This window comes from Eublepharis macularius, chromosome 11, assembly GCF_028583425.1.
Source record: "Eublepharis macularius isolate TG4126 chromosome 11, MPM_Emac_v1.0, whole genome shotgun sequence".
Taxonomy (NCBI): domain Eukaryota; kingdom Metazoa; phylum Chordata; class Lepidosauria; order Squamata; family Eublepharidae; genus Eublepharis; species Eublepharis macularius.
Genome location: NC_072800.1, coordinates 21,723,123 through 21,748,652, shown reverse-complemented (window position 1 = coordinate 21,748,652; position 25,530 = coordinate 21,723,123). Strand labels below are relative to the sequence as shown.

General features: G+C 45.4%; 1 protein-coding gene across 1 annotated transcript in view; it reads right to left on the bottom strand.

Moving 5' to 3' along the window:
• The window catches only part of LANCL2 (LanC like glutathione S-transferase 2), a 39,532-nt gene extending 25,549 nt beyond the window's left edge, over positions 1-13,983 (bottom strand). Inside the window, exons 1-2 of the mRNA XM_054991985.1 lie at positions 13,765-13,983; positions 8,746-8,863 (exon numbers count right to left, since the gene is read on the bottom strand). Coding sequence (XP_054847960.1) covers positions 8,746-8,863; positions 13,765-13,983 — 337 coding nt within the window. The remainder of the gene's footprint in view (positions 1-8,745; positions 8,864-13,764) is intronic.
• Positions 13,984-25,530: the final 11,547 nt, after the last annotated feature.

The following is a 25,530-nucleotide window of genomic DNA, read 5'->3' as shown; positions in this document are numbered from 1 at the left end:
CAGGGGTCATAAGAAAACCCCAATCCCTCCAAAACAGCAATTCACACATTAAGAGCAGACGACATCACATATGCGGACTACACTGTGTGTTAAGTGAAGAGTCAGAACTAACAAGGTTTCCGTGAAGGCATACCCCAGGCTGGTGTGAAAGTTGTGCAAAAAAAAGAAGAAAAAAAAGCTAAATAAGAATACTGCACACAGGTATTCAGAAAAAACAAAATTCTGCAATCGGGATGAATTATGCACATTTCTTTTATTTTGCATTTTTACTGCAATTTACCTTGGCTATGCCTACTACGTGAAGGAGCTCAGGGTCAAAAAACGGTACCAACTCCCTGTCCTTAGCCATGGGAAATCTATTTCAGACACTTCTTAATGTTGGAGATCAGAGCAGCTATTGTTCATTCTCTCTTACACACGCGCACACACAACACTGAAAGAAAGCTTTTTTCTTTTAAGGTGTTAGAACAAATTTTCGTCGATAACAGGCTGGATTCAGCAGAAAACTTCAACAGATAGGATGGGTGATTTTTGCTGCAGACCTCCAACTCTACCTTAATGCTGTTGGGGGGGTCCCCCTTGTCCTCCAGAAGTAGTATTAGAGGAGGGGGGATATGTTCAGCTGCAATAGGAATGGGGATATGAAGAATTTCTGCTCTACTAACAAGAATCCCTTCCATCTGTAAATAATTTCTAGGTGATTCAAGGCATTCTATCATTCGTACTTTCCTCTCTAATTTATACTTTAATTACTTCTCTGATAAGTTTTCATTATCTTCTCCTTTTTTCTCTTCTAATGAACTTGATCTGTTTCTCTTCTAAAGCAACTCCTTGAGCATTTGATTCCCATCCACCTTCTAAAAGAGATCTCTATTGTAAACCCTGCCCCCCAGTTTTCAACTTTCTCACGAGGTCTGCTATCTTCTCCCATCATCATCATCATCAACTTAATGCCCCCTCAGAGCGGTTTACAAAGTATGTCATTATTATCCCCACAACATACACCCTGTGAGTTGGGTGGGGCTGAGAGAGCTCCAGAGAGCCGTGACTAGCCCAAGGTCACCCAGCTGGCTTCAAGTGGAGGAGTGGGGAATCAAACCCCGCTCTCCAGATTAGAGTCCCACGCTCCTAACCACTACACTAAACTGGCTCTCTGAAGCAAACTTTCTGAAGCAAACTTTCTATTGACCCTTCTTTCTTCCCCTATCGTGCTCTTGCCATTTCCATTTTTAAGTTCCATTAAGATCCTGCTGTCCCTCAGCTCCTCGCCTTTCTTGCTGCTAACCCAAAGCTGGGTCCGTTTTAGTCCTGTTTTTCTTCTGATCGTTCCTCTTTTTCTACTTGTGTTTCCAAGCACCCTGTTTTCTATGGGTAGATAGTTTCAGGTGGGTAGCTGTGTTAGTCTGTAGTTGAAAAGCAAGACTCAGGTCCAGTAGGAGCTACTGGATGCAAAGCCTGTTTTCTACACCACACAGTCACTTGGCTGTCTTCTGTTACTTGCTCTTCTCTTCTGCTTTTGATACTATTGATCATTCTGTTCTTTGGCTCTCGAGCGATGTCTTGTTTCCTGGTTTTACTCCCATCTTTCTGAAACTTCCTTTTCCATTACTGTTAAGTCATCCTCTTCTTCCCTTCTTCCCATCAGAGTCCTTCATGGGTCTCTTCTGGGTCCTCTTCTCCCAGCCTCCTCCCCGTTGCTCCTATTCTCCACTCTGTAAAACAGTTCTACTTTTCTCCTCTTATTTTTCTCTTCCTTTTCCATTATTTCAATTCACCTCAGAGCTATTTCTGACTAGATGTCATCCCTTTATCTTAACTTTTCTAAAAGTAATCTACTGGAGGGTTGTCCTTCCTTTCTTCTCATCTTAAGGAACGCCACAATTCTTCCTTCTCCTCAAGTCTGGAAAAATTTACATCGTGGTTGGAGCAGGATGATATAATGGTCCAGGAACAAGCTGGGTTTAGGCAGGGTAGATCTACAATGGACCATTGTCTCATACTCCAGCACCTCATTGAAAAATATTCTGGTAAGGGACCATCCTCCCTGTATGCAGCTTTTATTGATCTTAAAGCGGCCTTTGATTCCATCTCCAGATCTATTCTTTGGAACAAATTAGAAGCCTCTACTATAGACAGGAGGCTCTTAGCTCTTATACGTGTTCTTCATGAACAAACCTCATTGAGGGTGAGATGTACTGGTCAGGGACATTTAACAGATAAAATCCCCACTTTTAAAGGAGTTAGGCAGGGGTGTATGTTAGCCCCAGTTCTTTTTAACTTTTATCTCAATGATGTGGTGGACCATCTAAATGGGGCTGATCTCCACTCGCCTAAATTGGCACAGCGTCCCATTTCCATTCTCCTGTACGCGGATGATGCGGTCATTTTCTCTAGAACTCCTATTGGTTTAAGGAGAACACTCAAGAGATTTGCCAGTTATTGTAATACCTACAAACTGGACATTAATTATCAAAAGACGAAGGTGATGGCCTTCGGTAAGAGACCTCGAAGTAGAAATTGGAGTATAAATGGCCATATTCTTGAGCAGGTTACTCTTTATCGTTATCTTGGAATGATTATCCAAGCTTCAGGATCCAAGGTCGCGCATAGTCATGCATCAGCATGTGTGGGAGATAGATCTGCTCAAAGTATACTGAAGTTCTTCCGTACTTCAGGGGGATATTTTGTGCCGGCAGCCTTAAAATTGTTTAGGGCCAAATCACTAACTCAGATGTTATACGGGTCACTTCTTGGACCACCAACTTCTTGTTTTGCACCTTTAGAGTTAGTTCAATCGAAATTTTTGAGAGCGGTCCTTCAAGTTCCAAAGTGTGTTTCTAATGCAATGGTTCGCCTTGAGACTGGCATGCAGAAAGTTGAAGCAAAGATCACCCTGCATTCCATCTTCCTATGGATAAGGATAAATTTAAATCCTTGTGGTTTATTACCCCTAATCTTAACTGATGATTTTCAGTCCAAGTGGATGATTGCCACTAGACAGAAAATCAGGGCAATAGGATTTTCCCCTCAAGTACTTCTCATGATGGGAAGCGATCAAGCAAGGCAAATGGTTAGGCAAAGGATCGATGATATTGAACGACAATCCGACTTACAAGGCACTCCTGCTTTTATAGGTCCTCCTAGTAACAGATATATTTCTGCACCTGCTTCTTATTTATCCATTCTGGAGGTAAATAATCTCAGGAGAGCGCTTACTTTGGCCAGATGTTCTGCCTTACCCTCTGCTGTTCTGGATGGCAGATTTAACAAGATTCCTTGGAATGAGAGACTATGTCCTTGCATACTTGGGGAGGTCGAAACCCAGGAACATGTTTTCCTGAGATGCCCTTTCTATAAGGAAGCACGTATGAGATTTATTATTCCCTTTCTGGATGGTATCTCTGAACATTCGGATAAGAAAAAATTAGAGAAACTGCTGTCAAACTCTGATTTTACTGTATTACACCAGATAGCGAAATTTTGTGCTCTGGTCGTTAAAGCCCATTAGAGCCTAGGCCTCCATTTCAGTTGCTTGCTTAGAACTATGCTGACTTCCTGGTTTTTACAAATTTTGATAGATATTAGGAAATTATGTTTTTAAATTGTATATACTTATATGCTTCATGTTTCAAATGGTTGTAAAATGTGCACTTAAATTTTATGGTTAACGTACTGGCCAAGTGCTGTAATAATAAATTACTAATTACTAATCCTCAAGTCTGTATTTGATTCTTCTCTCCCCTTTCCTTCAACCCACTGCAAAAACTTCAGTTTTCTACATTTAAATATTGTTAAAATCTGTTATTTTCTATGTTTCCTCAAGGATACTGCTTATCAGGGCTTTTTTTCTGGGAAAAGAAGTGGTGAAACTCAGTGGTGGAACTCAGGACCGCACAATAACATTACTTTGGGTCAGCTGGAATGGGGGGCGGGGGGGAGTTTTTAAAAGTTTAAATCGCCCTCGGCAAAAATTGTCACATGGCCGGTGGCCCCGCCCCCTGATCTCCAGACAGAGGGGAGTTTAGATTGCCCTCTGCACCACTGGTGCGGCGGGCGATCTAAACTCCCCTGTCTGGAGATCAGGGGGCGGGGCCACTGGCCATGTGACCATTTTCAAGAGGTGCCAGAACTCTGTTCCACTGCGTTGCAGCTGAAAAAAAGCCCTTCTGCTTATCATCTCAGCTCTTCCTAGCCAGCTACAATCTGCTGTAATTCTTTTCTCGTGGATTTTTCTGATTCCCAGAATCTTATGCTTGCCTGCATCCTAACATGATTATATGGTTCTCTTTCTCATATTTTTCCTTTGTTATGGTCCCTTTACTTTCTTCCATTCTTTTATCTGATAAACAGGATCCTCTTTTCGTTTTCACATTTCTACCTGCTTCAGCTCCCTCTCTTACTCACCTTTCCTTCTCTCTCTGTTTGTCCTCTCTTCTGATTCCAGGGTTATGTGTTTCTATTTCATACCTCCATCTTTGCTGCTCCTTTTTTCTGGCATTTGCAGTTCCCTCTCTTGATACCAGCACCTCTCTATTTTTATAAGGGTTGCAACTACTCTAAAGAACATCAATATATCTAATTCTCAGCATCGACCCATCTGCAGGTATTTAAATCCAGAGATTGAGGCCATGAATATACCAGACAGATTTTTTGACAAGCTTGTGAAAAACCCCAGGTTTGCAGAAAAATCTGAAACCTAAAAAAACCCCCCCCCACACTGAGGGTTAAAGCCCTCCAAAATAAGAGCAGCAGCTCCTGCACCTTTAAGAAACGAAACCCCTCAGCAGTGGCCATTGTGGGGTTGGAATGGCTGCTGATGGTGTTGGAACATATTGAGAAATTTTTTGAAGCTCTTGATTATCTTTGTACTTGATTATTACTACATTAATAACTGCCAGGATGAAGATTTGAAACGGGTGAATTTGCTGGCTTCCCGTCACAGTTATTACTCTTTACATAGAATTTTACTTGTTGGATCATCATATGAAGAATTTTGAACTTTGATATATATTGCACCATTCAGAAAGACTGTATTTGAATTATAAAATTGATTACTTGTTTTAGACATTAATTTGACATCTATAGGCACAAGCACTTTATATTTATATAAGAAATTTTTTTATATAAGAAAATTGTTATATACTTAGCACTTGGCACTTTGTTTGCCTATTGCAAAAGTGTTTTTGATGTGTTGCCTTTCACACATGTAACCATAATGGAATATATGCTTTTAAACACTACATATAAAGAGATTTTTTTTATAAATTGTATCAAATTACTTTTATTGTGACATAAAATATTCTATATAGTAAGCATATCACGGCAACGGTTGTTTTTTGCATTTTGGTTCACTTACCGTGATACTCTCCTATTTTTACTGCTGCAGTTCAACAGCAGCCATCCCACGAAAGCCAGCGGTGAGTAGTGGTTAGAGTTTCAGACTAGGATCTGGGGAATCAGGTTTGGACCCCCACTCTGCCACAGACGCTTGCTGGGTGACCGTGGGCCAGTCATACACTCCCAGCCCAACCTACCTCATAGGCAGTAGAAAAGAGTCAGAGTCCAGTAGTGCCTATAAGACTAAAAAATTTGTGGTAGGGTATGAGCTTCAGAAACCTGAAGAAGTGAGTTGTGGCTCACAAAAGCTCTTCAGTGCTCATACCCTATCACAGATTTTGCTACTCTTACAGGCGCTACTGGATACCTGCTCTTTTCTACTGTTACAGATAGACTAACATGGCTACCCATCTTGATCTACCTCATAGGGAGAGGATAAAACAGAGGACAGGAGACTAATGTAAGTTGCTTTGGGTCCTCATTGAGGAGAACAAGGTATAAATGAAATAAATTAAATAAATACATAAATACAGCTGAAGATAAGTGGGCATATAGAAGATGGCTAGCGGATGGGAAGAAAAAAGGAAGCAGAGAAAGAGGAGAACATATAGGGGTTGGCAGGAGGATGGAAAGAGGAAATCTAGAGGAAGGAAGATACAAGGGGAAATTAGATGCCCCCTGCAACTCCTCCACTGTTCTCCCCTATTTTCCCTTCCTTCTTTTATATCTTCTCTCCTGGTGCGGCCTTTTCAGATTGTGAGCCTGAAGGCTGAGCTTGCCTTTTTAAAATATACTTTTTGTACCAGATGACCTGTTGGGAGTATTTTAGAAATGATACCTTTTTTAAAAAAATGAAAGCCAAATTCTCAAGAAGCTGAATTCTGCAACCAGCAAACATCGCATGTTCCTGTAGAATCAGGGGGAGGACACAGCCCAGGATTCACCCGCCTGATTTAAGCAACAGGCTAGTTAAAAAAAAAATTCCCAGGACTCAAGCCGTCCCGATCTAGCCATTGATACAGAGAAGCCCAGGAGGATTTTTGTTTGCCTTCAGGACACACCCAGCCTCTATGAAATACGTGCATTTAATTTAAACTATTTTAATCCTGCTTTTCTTTTCAAAACAGCTCATGAAACAAAAATGATGTGAAATCATTGCACAATAATAAGCCGTGGCAGGGGCCTTTTGATTACTGCACATTCATCTTCCAGCCAGACTCTTCTATTAGACTACCAAAGTGCTTTTAGACAATTTGGCCTTAGACCAACCTCCTTAACCAGGAGGAAAGTGAAATAAAGAATATACTTAACTACGAAGTACCATTAACACTGGAAATTGTACTTCCGAATCATTGGGACAACCCATGCTATACCGTCAATCTGGATTAAGCTAATCTGGATCTTGTTGTCAATTGCCAGATCAGTGATCGCTTCCAAATGGAAACAAAAGACTCCCCCATCTCTATTGGAATGCCATAAGCGTCTATGGGACTATTTCATATTAGAGAAAATAGCAGATCGCTTGGCTTTTTATGAAAACCAGAGTTACAGATCTCACTTCTCAGAATGGATGCCGATTTTGGACTATCTATCAAGATATGAAGCATTACTTCCAAACAACACCAAAGGAGGTCATTATAAGATATTGTTGTATTGTTAGGACTGTGTCTCAATGTTATGTTTGTGGTTATAGTTGTATTTTGTATATTTTATATAATAAAATTAAAAAATTACAAATTAAAAAAAATAACCAGGAGGAAAGGCTCCTAACTGGGCCATCTTAAGCAGAGTTACAGCCCATTGTGCCCATTCACTTCGATGGATTTAGAAGAGGGTAACATTGCTTAGGATGGCACTGCATAATTGTCGGTAAGACACACAGCACCAAGTACCAGCTCCTTTCTAGGATGAGATCCAGAGGAGTTAGCCTTGTTAGTCTGTAGCAGCAAAATCAAAAAGAGTCCAGTAGCACCTTTAAGACTAACCAACTTTATTGTAGCATAAGCTGTGATTCTTGAAAGCTTATGCTGCAATAAAGTTGGTTAGTCTTAAAGGTGCTACTGGACTCTTTTTGATCTTTCTAGGATGGAGGCTCTATGGAGTGAGGCTGAGCAGGTGGGAAAACTTGGCCCTTGGTGGAATGGTCTCCTCTGAGAAGCAGTTTCCAGTGTGTAGCCATGTTGGTCTGCAGTAGAAGAGCAATATTTGAGTCCAGTAGCGCTTTAAAGATCAACAAGATTTTTCAGAGTATAAACTGCAGACAGATAATCCAACCTATGGTACTCCCCATTACTATGTATGGATGTGAAAGTTGGACAGTGAAGAAAGCTGACAGGAAGAAAATGGGATTCATTTGAAATGTGGTGCTAGAGAAGAGTTTTGCTGATACCATGGACAGCCAAAAAGACAAATAGGTGGGTTCTAGATCAAACCAAGCCTGAATTCTCCCTAGAAGCTAAAATGACAAGACTGAGGGCCAAGCTACAAGTGATAAATGACACTTGAATGGCAAGTGTATTTCTCCCTGTTCACTTGCCCTCCACTTGCGCTCCACTCAATCCACTTGCCATTCAAGTGTCATTCGTCACTTGTAGCTTGGCCCTGAGGCTATCATACTTTGGTCACAACATGAAAAGACAAGATTCTCTAGAAAAGTCTATAATGCTAGGAAAAGTAGAAGGCAGAAGGAAAAGAGGAAGACCTAAAACGAGATGGCTGGACTCAATAAAAGAAGCCATGTCCTCCAGTTTGCAGGATCTGAGCAAGTCTGTTAATGATAAGGACGTTTTGGAGGTCTCTCATTCATAAGGTCGCCATAGGTCGGAGGCGACTTGATGGCACATAACACACACACAAGCTGAAGACAATTTGACCCTTGAAAGTTTATATCCTGGAAAATCTTGTTCGTCTTTAAAGTGCTTACTGGCTTCAGATCTTGCTCCTCTGATAAACAGGAGATTCATACCAGCAGCTCACAAGATATTCACAAACAACAACGGGGGATCTATTTTTTTCGGATCGAGAAAAACAAGTTGCATAGTTGCCAAGGTGATGAAGGAAGAGCTGTCATCTCCGCCTAATTAGGGGAAAGGCAGAGGGAAGAGTACAGCCACCATTATACATGTCCCCATTGTCTGCTTCTAGCAGCAAACTGGGGTCAGGAGATGCATGCCTTCCCCGCAATTCTTTTTTGTTCTCATTGTAAAACATTCTGAGCCGGACTTCATGGAAAAGCTACATCAATAAGTACAGACGAAAAGGGAAATCAATGAAACTACTAACAGGCCTGAACCTTGAAAAATTTAGGCACTGAAGCGTCGTCCCTTTGTCAGAAACATCCAAGAGGATCTCAAAATCCCACCTCCGTTGTAATGCTGCAGTTATTTTCAAGCGATCAAAGCACCTTACCTGTCCAGCCAGTATACGCCGAGCAGTCATGAGGGTCTGCCGTCTTCAGCCCTTCTTCCATTTGTTGCAACAAATCTTTTATTTTAGCTGTGATCTTCTGATCGAAATAGTACCTGATCTGCAGAAACACAGATAAAAATTATGTACGGCACACCTTTTTAAAAAAGCAAATAAGGGAGGGAGGCCAAACCAAACCTGACATTTAGTTGATAATTTTCTATGCTAAAGAGAGACTTCCCATCCCTTTAAAGTCTATGGGGCAGAGAGAGGGTCACTGGGGGGAGTGGGGGGTCCTATTAGCTGTCTTCTCCCTCTAGAGTTTGGACACACTCAAAAAGATAACTGGTTAGCCAGTTAAAACCTGGCTAACCAGTATATATAAACTCTCTGTTAAACGCAAAGGAATTTGCCAGTCTTTTTCTAGCTTCTGAAACCAATGGATTTATCTCAGGTTTATTTTCCCCAAAGGCAGCCCCCTGATAGGGCAAATGAATGACTCCCTATGGAGCCGTTTCAGCTCAGGGAAATGGCATGGGGGGGGCAGAAGCCCCTCCTCCCACACTGCGGTCCTAAACGGACTTCGGCCTCTGTGGTGCTCCTAAACAGAGCTGCCACCGAGAACTCACACCAGGATGCTATTTGTGAGGCAGGTTAGGCTGAGAGCCAAGCTACAAGTGACGACTGACACAGGTTGGACACTTGTCAGCTTCCCTCAAGTTTTGATGGGAAATGTAGGCGTCCTGGTTTTACAGCTTGGCTCTCCATTACAGCTGCAAGACCAGGATGCCTCCATTTCCCATCAAAACTTGAGGGAAGCTGACAAGTGTCCAACCTGTGTCAGTCGTCACTTGTAGCTTGGCTCTGAGAGAGAGTGAATGGACCAAGATCATCTGGCAAACTTCCGTGGTAGAGTGGCCACTTCAACCTGGGTCTGACCTGCATAGCCCCGGAGAGCCTGAACTCATCAGATCTCAGAAGCTAAGCAGGGTTGGCCTTGGTTAGTAATTGGATGGGAGACCTCCAGCAAAGACCAGGATTGCAGAGGCAGGCCATGGCAAACCACCTCTGTTAGTCTCTTGCCAGGAAACCCACACCAGGGGTCGCCATAAGTCAGCTATGACTTGAGGGCACTCTCCACCACCACCACGCCTACATCCTAGTCTGACCCTCTAACCACTACCCCATCTCCAAGAAACTAACCGATTTATGTGTCTACCAAAAGATGACCAGAAGACTCTCTACTGCAACCAAAAAGTGTGAGCAATTCCCAACTGGCCCCCAAGCATCTTTCAATCATACGTCTGATCTAACTACTGTGGCCAAACGGTGATCCTAGGCATTAAGAGCCATCATGTTCCAAATAATACCCAGGGAATTAGACCGACTAAAATAAAACCTTAATAACCCAGAGCATGTAACGCAATCCAAGGCATGCCAGTGTGCATATAAACATCGCCATTAGTACTTCAATGTTAATGCTTGGGGCTGCAACGTCAGTTCCACTCCCTGTTGTTTTTTCCTGGTTTGAAACAAACAATCAAACCATCAAAGTCTGACAGCAGCTCTCGAGGATGCTCTGCATTCATCTGTCATAACATTGGGACTAAATTTAACCGCTGTCAAAACATTATGATTCTGTGCTGATGCGTCAGTGATGTGACGCAGTCCAGGTAATGACTGAAAACGAAGAACCGTGCATGCAGATTTAAGACTGACTAAATATGAAAAGATGGGCATCAGATGGGGAGGAGGGAAGATTGCAACGTGCCAGGCCTCCCTACGTTTGCTCTCCAGGGATCAGTGCCTCTTGCCCTCTGGCAAGCCTTTGCCCTGGACGGGATGCTTAGACGGTGTTTCATGGCTGGTCTCTTATGACGTGTGGAATTTGGGAGCAAAGAACTCAACGGAACCCATTACCTCCCCCATCCCTCTGGTCCTGGAACTCAAGATACTTGTTTTTCTCTCCCCCCCACTTCCCCGACATGCTCCTGAGGCCCTGGGATAAGGGAAGGCTAATCATTCTGTCTTAGCTTAACCAATCACATGGGATGCCTGGTTACCAAAATGGGATATTTTTTTTTTTACTCACCATAGGTGACTTGGCAATTTACAAGCCCTGTTCCATCTTACTTCTCAGATGAGCCATTCATTCACTCGCAGGCACCCAGAAACTGGGTGGCTACACTTTGTAGCCAATTCCTTTGATCTACTAGCCAACTGCAAAATCCTTCCTTAACCGAGGTGGGCAGCAGACAGAAACAACACAAGATTCTCACTTCGCTTCTGCCTATTCCAAAATTATTAAGACATAAAACCTCCATCTTTTTCTCCAAGCTTTTGGCAGGCACTAGAGGAAGATGAGTTACTTGGTCTCAGCCTAACCTACCACAGAGGATTGTTGTGAGGATAAAATGGGAAGGGAGAGAATTACGTACACAGACACACACGTACACACACATGCAACAGGAATAAATGCAGCCCACGGCTGATACTGAAGCCAACTGGTTACGACAAAAGAATAATTGGCGCTCTAACATCTAGAAATCAGATGGGATCGTTCCCATAAAAGGGGCAGATGACAACACAGCCTCAGTTCCTATGTAGCCAGCAAAGAAAATCCAGTCCATAACACGCTGATAACCTGATTTCCATGAAACTGACCCAAACAGCAATCCCTGTGGCACTTGATTGTGCAGAGGAGCGCCTCCCCCAACCCACAAGAGGACACGGGAACCGGCTTGCACTCCTTTCTCGGGCTTCCATGGCACAAGAGAAGAGCTGGGGGAACCGAGGAAAGGAACAGACGGGTCCCCATGGGAGCAGCAGACAGCACGTCATGAATTTTATGCAAGTCTGCTTTGGAAAGTCGCAGACATGAAGTGAAAAGAAAAGAAATAAACGTTAGCGCGAGATTCTGATTCTCAAACTGTGGCTACACATTGTCATTCGGGCAAAGGTGTTTGCACCAGCAAAGATTGGCGGGCGACTTGATATTTGTGGCAATACAAGTGACTTTCACAATAGACACACAAAAGGGATGTGTGTGTTTCCAGTCATCCGGATACTGACATCTTGCCAGGCTGCATGATGCATTTTCATCCTCATATAAACCTAAGGCCTGCCATTTTAAACATTGTCACAGTCACCCTTCCTCCATAGAGAGAATCTGGATGCTACGGGGAGAAACAGATCACAGAAAAAACAGGCATAGAAGGCCGTATCTGTTTAGAAGAAAAAGAAAACTGACATCCATCAGATTAATCAAAGAAAGCAGCCACAACGTGAGGAGACCCCATTTTAATTTAAAGAAGCTATTTCCCATGAGCCATGCACCACCCCCAAATTCAAAATTTGTCACAATTAAAATCTCAAGGCACTTGCGAATGCATCCTTTTCTCTTATACACACCCCCTCCTTCAATAAGATGAATGGATCTGAATTAAAAAAGCAAGCAAATGATATAAATTTGGAAATCCACGTGCATAAAGCATGTCATTTAACTGTAGGAAAAAAATCACACGTCCTTGGGTTGTGTGAAAGACTGAGAGGGCTGGATTTGATACGAAAGGCCTTGAGTTCCAGTCCTTGCTTAACTATGTGGCTTGGGCTCGGCTGCCTCCCTTAGTCTACTTTACAGGACTGTTGGGAGGATAAAAGAGGGCTGGGCATTAATGTCCCCCCAAGCTCCTTAGAAGAAAGCTGGGATAAATATACAGGAGTTTCACTGTTTGGTTAAACTACGTACTGCTCTTCAGTTTTCTCTATCTGAATAACTACATTTTTAAAAAGCTGTGTAATGCTGCCTTAACAGATACCTCCCCAAATGGGCCTTCTTGACTAAATATGGCATTACTCTGACCGATTTTAGGATCTCTCCAAGCACTTTCTCATTTCCCATCCCTACACCCCCATGAACTACCAAGCCTACAGGATTACCTGCCATTCTATGATCCCTAACCTTGCAAATTAAAATTCTGAAAATGGGTATTGGAACAAGACAGTTCTCATGTCTTACAAAACTATGATTTCGCTATTCTCTGGTGGAAACCGACACAGTTAAAGACACATAAAACTGTTAGAAGTTTCGAATGTTTCTAGGCCTCTGTTGACTTCATACAATTGTTCCCTGTTTGTCTTTTAACAGCGACTGCCCACAATTGATCAAGAGACACAATTACATCTTTCTGCCTGCTGGAACTTGAGCGCAGCTTCTGTAAGCTTCAGGTTGCTAAGGTGCAAAGAGTCTTCCCAGCTGTAACAGGGAAGTGCATACAGAGGCTCAACAGCCCTTTATCTTAAAATATAACACAATGGGCATGCCAGTAGTGCAGCAATCCTGTGAACGCTTACCCAGGAGTAAGCTTCCTTGAATACACTGGAATTCACTTCTGAGTAAGCCTGTACAGGATTGCACGTTCAGCTGGCCACTCGACAAGCAATCTCAGTGGGATGCATTTAAAAACAACAACATGCAACAGGGCAAAACGCCCATGGAGAAACTAGAACTGCACGGAGAACCTTCTCCGTGCTAGCTTTCTAGGTAGAAAGGGCGTTTTTCAGCATGGAGGTGCATTTTGTCACACTTGCTACTTCCACAATGAAAACTAGGCCCTGAAAGTCAGGCAGTCTGGCGTTGCACAAAAGGCATTTTATTCGGCAAAGAAGAAATTCTGCCTAACCTTTACCTTTCTGCCTAACCTTTACCTTTAATTACCTTTAACGACTAACAGAATCTATTCCAGCACAAACTTTTCCGTGGCCAAGTTTGCGCTAGAATACATATTGCAATCCCGACCCTCTTGAAACGTGCACGGAAGGCCTCGAGGCTACTGGGGGCAAATATTACACCCTTGCAGCAGAGGAGGGCACTGCGACCCGCTCGGTCGCTCTCCAGGGGCTTGTGTGTGCGAACGTTCCAAAGCCTGCCGGCCATCAAAGCGCCACGCGAAGCAGGCGGGCGTTCTAGAACGCTGAGGGCGCGAACGTTCCAGCCCACCGCAGCCCTCCCTGCTGGCTCACCTTCCCGTCTCTGTCGAAGGGCAGGGCGTCGTCTCCCTCGGGCGAAGAGGAGCGGCTCCGTTTGCCCTCCGAGCCGCTGGGGGAAGCCTCCGGGGCGCTGGCCGCAGCAGCGCCGGCACCGGGGTGGTAGTCCGGGTAGCGGTTGTTGAAGGCCCGCTCCTCCATCTCCGCCTCGCCCCCCAGCTGCAACTTCAGCCGCTTGGACATGCCCTCTCCCATCTCCGCCGGCCCCCGGCCCGCCCACCGCCGCACGGCGAGCCGGCGAGGACAAGCGGCGCAACGCGAGAGAGTTGTTGCGGAAAGGCGGCTGGCAGGCAGCTGTTGCACTGCCGGCCCCGCGAGGCGAGGCGAGGCTTCAGTCGGCGGCGGAGTTCGAGTCCCCGCGGGCTGCTCCGAAATCCTCAGTCGCTGCTGCACATCTGGCTTCTGGCACATCTGGAGGCATCACAGGAGGGGGGGAACGGCGCCTCCGCCCTCCATTGCGGGCAGGCCACCGGTCCAGTTTCCGAGAGACTCGCCGGTGCTTTGCTGCCAATTGCCACCTCCCCGGGAGCACCACACCCTACAGTTTCCTGTGAATCAGACGGGGGGAAAGGGGGCTGCAACCTCTCCCTCCCGGATCAACCCCTGGCAGCCAAACCGGTCAGATCCAGGCAGGCTCCAAAACCCCGGCACCCCCGACCCCCCCTTCCGTCACCCATCTCCGCTCCCTCCCTCCCCGCTGCCGAAGGCGGTCAGGCCGCCCCCGCTGCCATCGAGCCCCGAGGCGGCCAAGGCGAGCCGGTCCCTCCTGCCTCTCCCCGGCGGCGAGGGAGGGTCTCCCGAGGCATCCTAGAAGACCAGCATCAGGACCAGCAGGGGGAAGGAAAAGCCGAAGAGGAGGCAGTAGACCAGCAGCTCCTTGGGCAGGGACATGCGGAGCTTCTGGCCGGCGGGAACCATCGGGGAAGGGCGGGGAGCAGCCGAAAGAGGAGCCCCTCCAAGCAAGCTGGGTCGCTGCTGCTGCTGCTGCTGGCACTCGGTAGCCAAGGACCGGCTTCCAGGCGCTGCCGCCGCCGCCGCCTCCTCCTGCTGCTCTGCTCTTGGCCACACGCTGCCACTCACAGCTCCGCTCCCCCCAGACAGCCTTCGAGCAGTCAGAAGCAAAGACGGGTCCCCTAAGCCGGGGGCTGGGCTGGGCGGAAAAGAGCCCCCCCCCTCCTGGCCCCGTTCCCTCTCTCGTCTGCAGTGAGCTCCTCTTCTCCCCCCCCCCCCCCCGCCAGCAGTGGCGGCTGTGGCACGAGTGTGCCAGCCAATGCACACGCAGGCCGTCTTCCGAGGGCGCAGGAGGAGGCAGGGCTGCGGAAGCCACGATGCACAAACACATACGCACACGCAGCGGGCACATCGTGCGCACCTGCAGCCATGAAAGGCCTTTGCACGTACAACCTGCTGGCATTTTTCTAGAGGGTTTGTTTTTGGCGAAGGAAAGTGTTTTTGCCAACCGCCCAATTCAGTTCCTCTTTGGACTAGGCGGAGTTTAGCATTGTTAACTGAACCTGTCGGTCTCTTATTTAAAACTTGTTCTCCCATCCTGTTATTTTTAACCTCTGCTTGGTTTTTAAGGAGGAGAACAAATAGGATTGCATTCAGATCGCTCTTTGGTGGGAGCGAGAAAACAAATCTGGAAGCGGCTTCCGAGCTCTTCAGAAAACAACAGAAGCTCAGAAAGGTGGGGCTGCAAATGCATTCCATACAGGGGAGGCTTGTTCATTGCAAAGTGTGTCTTTTAAAGCAAAATGCTTTGAGACAGACATGGAAGTGTATTATGGAACGTATAAGACTCTACTGGGCCACATTCCCCCCCTTCCCTGGGGCAACCTCTCACAGGGTCCGGTCCCTTGTAAAGGGAGAGCCCTGGCCAGGAACTGTTGACCGGAACTCTATTGAAGGCAATGCAGAAGCAGATGCTGCCGGTAGGAATAGCAGGTGGTTCCACCTCAGGCAGTTCAAGGAAAGGCTTTGGCTGTGGGACAGAGGAGTTAGCCGTGTTGCAAAAGTATGCAACTTTATTGTAGCATAAGCTTTCGAGAACCACAGCACTCTTCATCAGGTGCATCTGACAAAGAGAGCTGTGGTTCTCGAAAGCTTATGCCTCAATAAAGTTGGTTAGTCTTAAAGGTGCTACTGGACTTTTTACTATTTTGCAACTACAGACTAACACGGCTAACTCCTCTGTATCGATCTCCGTATTCAGGAAATTTAGATGCACTCCATCCATGCAAATTGAGGCCCCCCCCCCAGGTCAACAGAGTCCCCCAGGGCATTTCAGGTTGGGAAAATGGCAGGGAGAAGGCTTAATTCCTTTCTTCCAATGCACATCAGGCCCCACACACCTGGGAACTGATTTTTTAGGAGGGAACTTACAGCACATGTTCAATCGTGCAGACTTAGGCAGGACCTGGGGGGAAACACAATGTGTAGCTAGGCCCGAGTCCGGTGTCATTTGACTCTTAGTGGCAGAAATGGCCAATAGTCCAGAAACTGAGCAGCACAGAGGGGAAACCCCCACGGAAACCAAACAAAACATCAATCAGTTAATAAACTTTGAAAGTTCTTAAAGTGCCAGTGCAATATACAGTGCAAACTCTTAACATGAAAAGTATCAAATTCATTCAAATTACATTCATGTACAGTAGCATAAACATTCAGATAAACTCTACAGTAGTAGTTGTAAACATTCAGATAAACTCTACAGTAGTAGTTATAGCAGCATAGACAGAAAGTGTCCAGAAGTATGCACAGACTACAGAGGTAAACCCCTCCTAATGACGATGTTCTTGCTGTCCTTTATTCCATATTCTTTTAACAGGGATATATAAGAAGCTAAGACCTTTATCCTCCACGCTCAATCTGGGGCCGGCTGCAAATCACAGATTTCGTGCCCACTTCATCAGGAGCGTGATTTATATCCCATCCATTATTCTTATTCACAATCAAGATTGCTAATTAGTCAACCTGGAGTCTGGCTGCTGCCTGTTCTTTAACGCGCCCAGTCCAGAAACGGCTTTGAGAGAGTAGTTTGAAATGACAATGAACCAAAGAAGAACCTCAATGGAGCATCCTTTTCCAGGGGAGAGCTACGTCAGACAAAGAGACAGCCTGTATTCCTCAAGCTGCTAAAGGAAAACAAACGGAAAGCCTGCTTGCACATCTTCATTGATTACTCCTAATTACAACACAGTCCCCGGGGACCCTGGCGAGCTATGCGCAGGCAATTCCTGTACATCTCAGTTAAAGCCATTGAACTGAGTGTGTGTTTTCCTCTATGTGTGTTTTCCTCTGTGGAACATTCCTCTTTCCCTGATTTTAGGAAAGGAAGGAAACTTCTGCGGTGTGCTTGGCTGGTGGCACTCAAACCAAGCCAAATTAAGCAGTCATTCTCTAATGGGGACAACACGCCATTTCTCAAGGTTATTGTTCATTAACCAATCAATAAAGCTCGAGCCCCAAAGCAAATCTGGCTGCCTTGCTGAATTCTCACCTGGCTGCAAACCAACTTTGTTCCAGTTGTTATGCTACTATCATATCTTTTATCCCACTTTTCATCCCAGCAGTTTACAGATGTGCCTGTCAGGCTGTAACATAGCAGCCCCATTCTGGTCACAGAACAGCACCCAGATGGATCTCATGGCCAGCGACTCTTCCCCCCCCCCCCTCCTAAGACAGCTGCAACAATAACTTTAAAGCATCCTTTCCTAGAACGGGCATAGAATCTTTAATCTGGCACAGAAGGGGCAGGCAGGCTTTGAGGTCTGTGACAGATACCGTCACTTGTCCTTTGAAAATGCACAAGGCCAGCAAGCCCATAACAAGACTTGCATCTGAAACAAACCCACCCACCCCTCTCCGACCTGCCCTGCCTGCTGACAGCTTCCTGACATGCGTTATTCTTACTCTGCGGGTTATTTGGCTTGTACAGATGCTTCAGTCATGCTCAGCTGAGCTCTTGGTCCTGAACAAAAGCTGGGAAGACGCACAGCAGAAACACTGCAAACAAAACTGTGCTGGAAGCTGGTTGAGTCATCATATCATAGAACTGCAGAGCTGGAAGGAACCTGAAGGTTGACTAAGGTCACAGGTGCTCAGAGCTACAAAATACACTTTAGCTTCTTAGCAGAGAAGCCCCATTGAAACTCTCTTGCCTTTAGACACACAGCAGCTCAGTGAAAGAGTGTTTGACTTAACACTGCGGTCCTTAGCAGAGTCACACCTTTCTTAAGCTCATTGAGCAACCTAAGTAGCCCACTTAGCCTGATCTTCCCCAAACTTAGAAGCTAAGCAACGTTGGCCCTGGGCAGAGACCCGAACCACTCACAGTGGGCACTAATCTGGCTAGTAGGATGATATACAAATGAACTGTTGTTGGTTCTGTTATTTGGAAGGGAGCAGGGCTTTTTTTCTGGGAAAAGAGGTGGTGGAACTCGGTGGAACTCAGGACTGCACAATGATGTCATTTTGGGTCAGCTGGAACAAGGGGGGGAGTTTTTTAAAGCTTAAATCTCCCTTGGCAAAATGGTCACATGGCTGGTGGCCCCACCCCCTGATCTCCAGGCAGAGGGGGGGGTTTTAAATCGCCCTCCGAGCCATTCAGCGGTGCGGAGGGCAATCTCAACTCCCCTCTGTCTGGAGATCAGGGGGTGGGGCCACCAGCCATGTGACCATTTTCAACAGGTGCCTGAACTCCGTTCCACCGCGTTCCAGCTGAAAAAAAGCTCTGGAAGGAAGACTTCCAAGGAAGATTGGGTCATGCTATAAGGAGGAGGGCAATGGCAAACCACCTCCACCTCTCTGTTGCCTGGGACACCGCATGGTTGGGGTCGCCGTGAGTCAGTTGTGACTAGATGGCACGTTCCTCTTCTTCTAAGGGATTGAAGGCTTGTTTAAAAACTCTAGTTTTATGATGAAGAAGACCTGCACTTGTAACAAACTCAGAGTCCCTTTATTTACATTCCAAGGCTGTGCTCCAGCAGTGAAATAGGTTCTGGCCTCCTGCGTTCTGGCACAAAGAAAGATATGCCGATAGACACAAGACTCAGCAGATTTCTCAGCCAAGTCCCGGCAGGCTGGCAAACACCAAGCAGGGAAGGATATTGCTGTGAGATCAGACATTTGGTGGTTCAAGAGGGCCTGTAATGCTAGATTTTTGCTGATGGCTGGGTCTGTTATTTATAAACATTTTTAGCTGTTAGTGTTCTCTGACCTTTAATCTGCATCTTACGGAGATATTGAAGGAAGAGGGAGATAACATACAAAAGCCAGGTGCGGTTAGAGGAATGCTTTAATCCACCAAAACAAATGCAGAACATCGCGTTTTCTTGCGTGAGATTTGTGCGATGTCGTGCAAATCTCGCGCGAGAAAACTCGATGTTCTGCGTTTTTAGCATGATGTTCCACGTCGTTGTAAGTCAAAGTAAGCAGTGTGAAAAGGGCCTTTAAATTAGCCCCAATTAATAGATTTGTGCTTATCTATTAAAATTGGCTCCCACCAATTTGTGCGTCAGTGGACCAAACTTGTAAGTCAGTCTTGCAGCTCGACATCTTGTATCTATCTTTTCCTTGTAGATTTCAGATTTTCTCTGTGGAAGTCAAGGGAGTGTACCTAGAGTTACCCGGAAGTCTCACAGCCAGCAACTGATCAGGCTCAGACCCGCTTCAGCCAAGTTGCTGGGCCAGGTTCCTTCCCAGCATGCTCTGGGAGTGTAAAAATACTATGGGTTGAAAGTTGAAAGAATTGTAGTCACATCTTGAACTATCTTTGCCATTTTTTCCTTTTTCAAAGCACCGTATGTTGCCCTGAGACTGTGAGAAAGTCTGGTCAATCAATAGAATAATCCAATAAAGGTGAACTTAAAATGGAAAACGGGAATTTGATCCTTCTATTCCAATCCCTTTAAGATGGTGATTTCCACACAAGCATTCCTAATTGCACCAGTTTGGCAAAGCCCCCCAGAACTTTTATTATGGCCAGTTTCCCCTAAAGATTGCAAGCTACAGCATTGTTCTTGAGCCTTAACAATTGTGGTGGTAAACGTTTTTTTTATTACGTTTTTTAAACAAGTTGATAAAAAGAAGAAAGCAAAAGAACAAGTTGATAAAAAGAAGAAAGCAAAAGGCGTTGAGTTACCAGGAAAATTACATGCCAGAGATTGAAGGCTCTAGATTCTTTCCTGCCCTCTGCATCATTTGCTATTGAATAAAAACAGGCAATGGCAAACCACCTCTGTTACTCTCTTGCCAGGAAAACCTAACCAGGGGTCACCGTAAGTCAGCTATGACTTGAAAGCACTCCACCAACATGATGACATTGCTCAGCAGGGACAGCGGGATTCGTTTCCACCATTTCAAAACTAGGCATCTAAGGGCCCAACTGCAGGGAGTTCTGGGTTTGGGACTCAGGGTGTAACCTGGCCCCACAAAGAGAGGTGAAAGTAAACCTGTATGGAGAGCTGGTGAAAAAATGCTAACATCATCTTCTGCTTTGATCCTTCCCAAGAAAGCCAATGCCAGGAAGAAACTAAAGTCATTTTCACCCTTGTACGCCAAGGGAACCATCCAGGGAAGAAGGGCTTTACCCCCTCTCCATTTCCCAACTCAGAAATTATCTTCTGTTGTTTTAAGCCCCGGTAGGCCAAGTACCAGCCAAGTACAACCCAGTACCAACATTGTGAATTTCCAATCAGAGAAGCAGCACAGAGGGAAAGGGACGTGCTGGTTTTTCATGCAAGTTGATGGTGGTAAAGGAGGCCCGTAGGGGGTTGGATAAGCCTCACAGGGTGTTGGCCATTTGAAATGCTGATCAAGGTAGGGAGCCTCTGGCAGGGTTGCGTGCCCTTCTCCTGCCTTGATAATCCAAGGATGAAATTGGAAGAGGGGAAACTTTAGTGCACTTAAGTTGAAAATCTCCTCAAAAGGCAAGAGAGGAAGAATGATTTACCAGGGAGAAATGAAGAAACAAGTCTCTCTACATTAGACATCAGACATGTGAAGAACACTTTTTGGGAGATGCAATGGTAGCTGGGAAAGATATTTTTAAAAGACAGAGCTGGTGGCAGGGCAAAGGCTTTGCCATACATTGGGGCTGTGCGAAGGGGCTGCAAATGCCAGAAGGGAAAATTCAGCCCCTTATAACCTCTCCAGGTCCAAGCCCGGCTCTGGAAGGCAGCTCCAGCCTATTGCCATTCCTCACTGCCCTCTGGTTGGGATCCCACACAATTTTAGACTGGAGAGGTGAAATTAACAGAGCCTTTGGGGAGACGAAGATGAAATTAACAAACTCTGAGGAGTGATCTCCGCAGGCTCTGTCTTTTAAAACTACACTTCCTGGCTAACATTGTGTCTCCCTACACTTGACAGACATGTGCCGAGGTGTCTTGTGTAGAGAGACTCCAAGGAACATTGGTGTAAATGGGATTGGGCTCTGAGCAAGGTGACTGTAAGTTGCAGGGTACTCCCTGGGTCCCTCCAGCCTTCTGGACTTCAGCTTGAGACGCAGCTGTTTAGCACCAGCTATGAGAACAGGTTGGCTGAACTGCAATGAATTTGATCTTTGCAAAGGTACAGTTCCAAACAGCAAGAAGCAGCACAGACTTTAAGTCGAGATGCTGTTTCCCCTTTCCCAGATAGGTGTTTGTCATGCAGGCACAGCAGAAATTCACCGGGTCTGTTTCCTTTAGGATCAGAGAACAATGGCAAATTAGAGGCTAGTTTCCACAAGATGGAGTTCGCAGGGTGGGGACCCGGGAACCAACTTGTGAATTCCAGTGTCACACTGTCGTATGTGATTTGCATGTTCTGTTCTGTTCCGTTCCTTGCGCATTTTGTTTCTGCTCTGGTCACAACCAGGTCAGTATACAGAAGGATCTTTAGCTGTCCTGGCTGTGCTGTTACCCTGAACAGAAGGTGCTATTTGACCCAGTGTCTGTGTGGATGGCGACATGAGCCAAACAACTTCAGTGGGGACACCTCGTCTGTGGAATGCCCTTCTTCTCAGGGTTCACCTGGCACCCACTGCACTCGCTTTTAGGTGCCAGGCCATAGAATCATAGAATCATAAGGTTGGAAGGGACCTCTAGGGTCATTTAGTCCAACCCCCAGGCCTGATAAAAGAACAGCAGATGTATGAGAGTGAATGATAAAATGTGGAACCGTCAAAAGTTCTCACTGCTGGCATTGTATGTGCAATCCAATTATGTCAACTCTAAGATAACATTTCTTCATTAGAAAAAAAAAGTGAACATTTGGAAATGTACATATTGAGGATATGGACACTGCGGAAAAGCAAAAGTTTTATTCAGTGTACAGCAGATCCTGTTCTAATTAGGTTTCTGGCTTGAGAGATCTATACTTTGAACAAGAGTAACCTGTACTGAATTAAACATTCTGGGAAGCAGAATAGCTCACTGCCTTTAGGCAGCCGGCTGTTTCGTTAAAGAAAACTTGGTGCGCTGAAGTTTTATGGGGCACAAAAGAGATTCCAGCAAAGTGGGGCTGAAGAAGGTAAAGATTTTGAATAGTGGAGGAATCTATACCTGCTGTTTAAAGTAACCTACATTTCTTCAGAGACCTGTTCACACTTCTCCACGTGTACTGTGAATATATGGGAGGAGAAGCAGGATTACTGCAGCAGAAAAACCGTGGTGACAGACCCTGCCTCCAAACTCTATGGATTCAGTTGAAGGTAGGGACCGAGCTCTATGCATTTACTACTTTGTATGCAAAGTCCTTGTCCACACAACCTGCTGTCCTGCCTTAAATGACTGAAGAGGGCTATTATTTACACATTGTGGTCAGAACTGAGAACAGTTATGCATGCTGAAGTCTAGTGATTTCAAGATATAATGTCATGGCTAGGAGACAGAGCAGAGATCAAGGAATTCCCTTGTTCAATATTGTCTCTTGCACTGAAGAAACCAGGCGGTTTTAATTGCTAGCTATACTATTTTTACCCTCAGCCTTGCTATCAACCTTGCAAGGTTGTTGTGGTGATTACTAAGATGATGTATAGGAAGCTTTTTGAACACTATAAAATGATATGTGTTACATATTATTTTCATGCGTTTAAGTGCCATTTGCCTTGTGCTGGTGACAATCAATATATTATCATCACATCCAAATCTTGATTATCCCAAACTCCTAACAATCAAATTCCTGGCTGTGACTCACCTACAGTCCAAAGATAATGAATCCTTATTAACTTATGTGGGGAAACAATGGGATTTTTATGCAGTTGTTCAATGCAAATAATATTCAATCATCTGGAAAAGCCGGATGGTTAAGGAATAGAAGATTCCTGTGGGTCAACTTTAACTACTGTGGACCTTGCAGTAACTTCTGGTATTTGCTATTTGTACAGCTGCTGAAATAAAAACCCATCTTCTGGCAAATGAGGAAAACTGGATCATTAAAAAAAAAAAACAAGCCACCCAGCCAACACATGCTTTGTGTCAGGTGTTCTGTGAACCGGGAGTCACACAGGTCAGATTGTCTACTGAGGGCCACTTTGGTGTAGTGGTTAAGAGCATGGGACTCTAATCTGGATAACTTGGTTTGATTCCCCACTCCTCCACTTGAAGCCCGCTGGGTGACCTTGGGTCAGTCACAGCTCTCTCAGGGCTCTCTCAGCCCCACCCACCTCACAGGGTGTTTTATTGTGGGGATAATAATGACATACTTTGTAAACTGCTCTGAGTGGGTGTTAAGTTATCCTGAAGGGTGGTATATAAATCGAATGTTGTTATCATTATTACTGTCTACACCCCTGGGGCTATTGCTTAGAGAGGTGCAGGCAGTTAAGGGCTGGAACATCAGTGCTAAGGCCTAGAATCCTCCCCATCCTGAGACTCCAGTGACCCCAGAGAGTCTACCCTGTAAAGTGCCAACCGGAACAGCGTCTGGATTTACCGTACTCTTTCAAGCTCAAGCGATCTTGCTGGGAGAGGCCACCAGCCTATTCATTTGTTAGAACTTTACACAACTCCTGGGTATCACACAGGGGAATCTGCCAGGAAGCCACTAGCAGGAAACTCTGCCACCACCAGAACCTTAAATACTCAACATTGTGTGATGACTAGAGGTGGGCACGAACCGAAAGACAAACCAAAGTTTGTCATGAACTGGGCTGTTTTTTCGTTCGCAAACTGGCGGTTTGTCACAGGGCATTTCTGATGATCTGCGACGATTTTTAGGCCAGTTCGTTTGTTTTGTTTTTCGGTTCATCATTGCACACAGCCTGGCACCAATCAATCAGTTTCCTAGGCAAGGGGAGGGATGGGCTTTCTTCAGACCGTCTGCGGCCTCAGAAATGACATACCCGTGAACCAAATGAATCAGTTCACGAATTTCATGCTGGTTCATGGTTTGTGAAACACGACAAACCACAAACTGCAATGAACTGCCATTTTCCTGGTTTGTGGCCATCTCTAGGCAGTGGCATAGCGTGGCTTGGCAGTGCCTGGGGCAACTCCCGGCAGGAGGTGGCGCCCCTGACACCACACGCATGCACGCATTTTGCATGCATATACTCCCGGGATCGCGTGATGTTACTTCCAGGAAGTGACATCATCACACAGGGAGCACTCCTGCGATTTGGGCTGCTTGCCTCCCCGCCCCTTACCAGGCAGCCCTCCATGGTAGCTGCCCACAGTGCTGCCGCCAGCAAAGTGCGCTCCTCAGCTGCAGGACAGCCAGCTCAGCGAACTAGCTGTCCCGTCGGCGTGGCAGATGGCCAGGATGCTGCGGGCAGCATCCTGTGGATGCAGCACAGGGTCTCCTTGGCACGCCGCCCCCTAAAATTATGCACCCGGGGTGACCACCCCCTTGCCCCCCAACGCTATGCCACTGTTTCTAGTGATGACATTTTCCTGAGACAGTTGGTTTCTCTATCTTTTTATTCTCTCATTTCATTTCATTTCATAATTTGATTTGGGACACTAATGTTGACTCTGAAGGTGTAAGAGCAATTCGTGTAAGAGGGTAACAGACAGGCTGGTGTTTGCCACTCACTACTCTGGAAAAATCAGCAGGGAAAATGGTTATGTGCCCCATCCTCTAACAGTTCTGTTCTCATCTTGGTCTGAATATAAAGTAACTGACAGGCATATTTATTTCTCAGGTTTTATTAAAATGAAACCACCATACTTCAATAACGCAGTACTACCATTGCATGAAACAAGGATATAAAGTCTAAGTGACTACACTGATAATTGTATTAAAAAGAACCTTGGTAGAATATGCTGCCTCCATTTTAGAAAGGACGGACTAACAGAATTTTTTTTTAAAAAATGGCAATTTCTTTCATACAAAGTTCATCTGAAAGATTTTCAGACTAGCAGAATACCAGATTTGCAATTTTACATATCCACTTCTACCATTCATATATTGCTTTCGTTGACATTTTCAACATTTCTGAAACATCTGCCTTGACTGTCTTACTGCCCCCAGATTAAAAAGAAACAGACCCTCAAGACATATCTGTTCTAGAGAGTAACAGTCATTTAATAGTTATCCTTTTTTCCCAGTACTTACAGTGCTGTGAAGAGAGAGGCTATGGACCTCTAACAGGGAATTAAGTGGTTTAAGAACAATGCATGTCTGTAGTATAAACTGTCAGTTTTCCCCACAATTAATAAACATAGTAGCCCTTATTTTGTGCTTTAAATTGAGAAGCCTGTATTGTCTAGATCCAGTTGATCTCTGATTTTGGTAGTTATTTCCCTCACCCTTTAC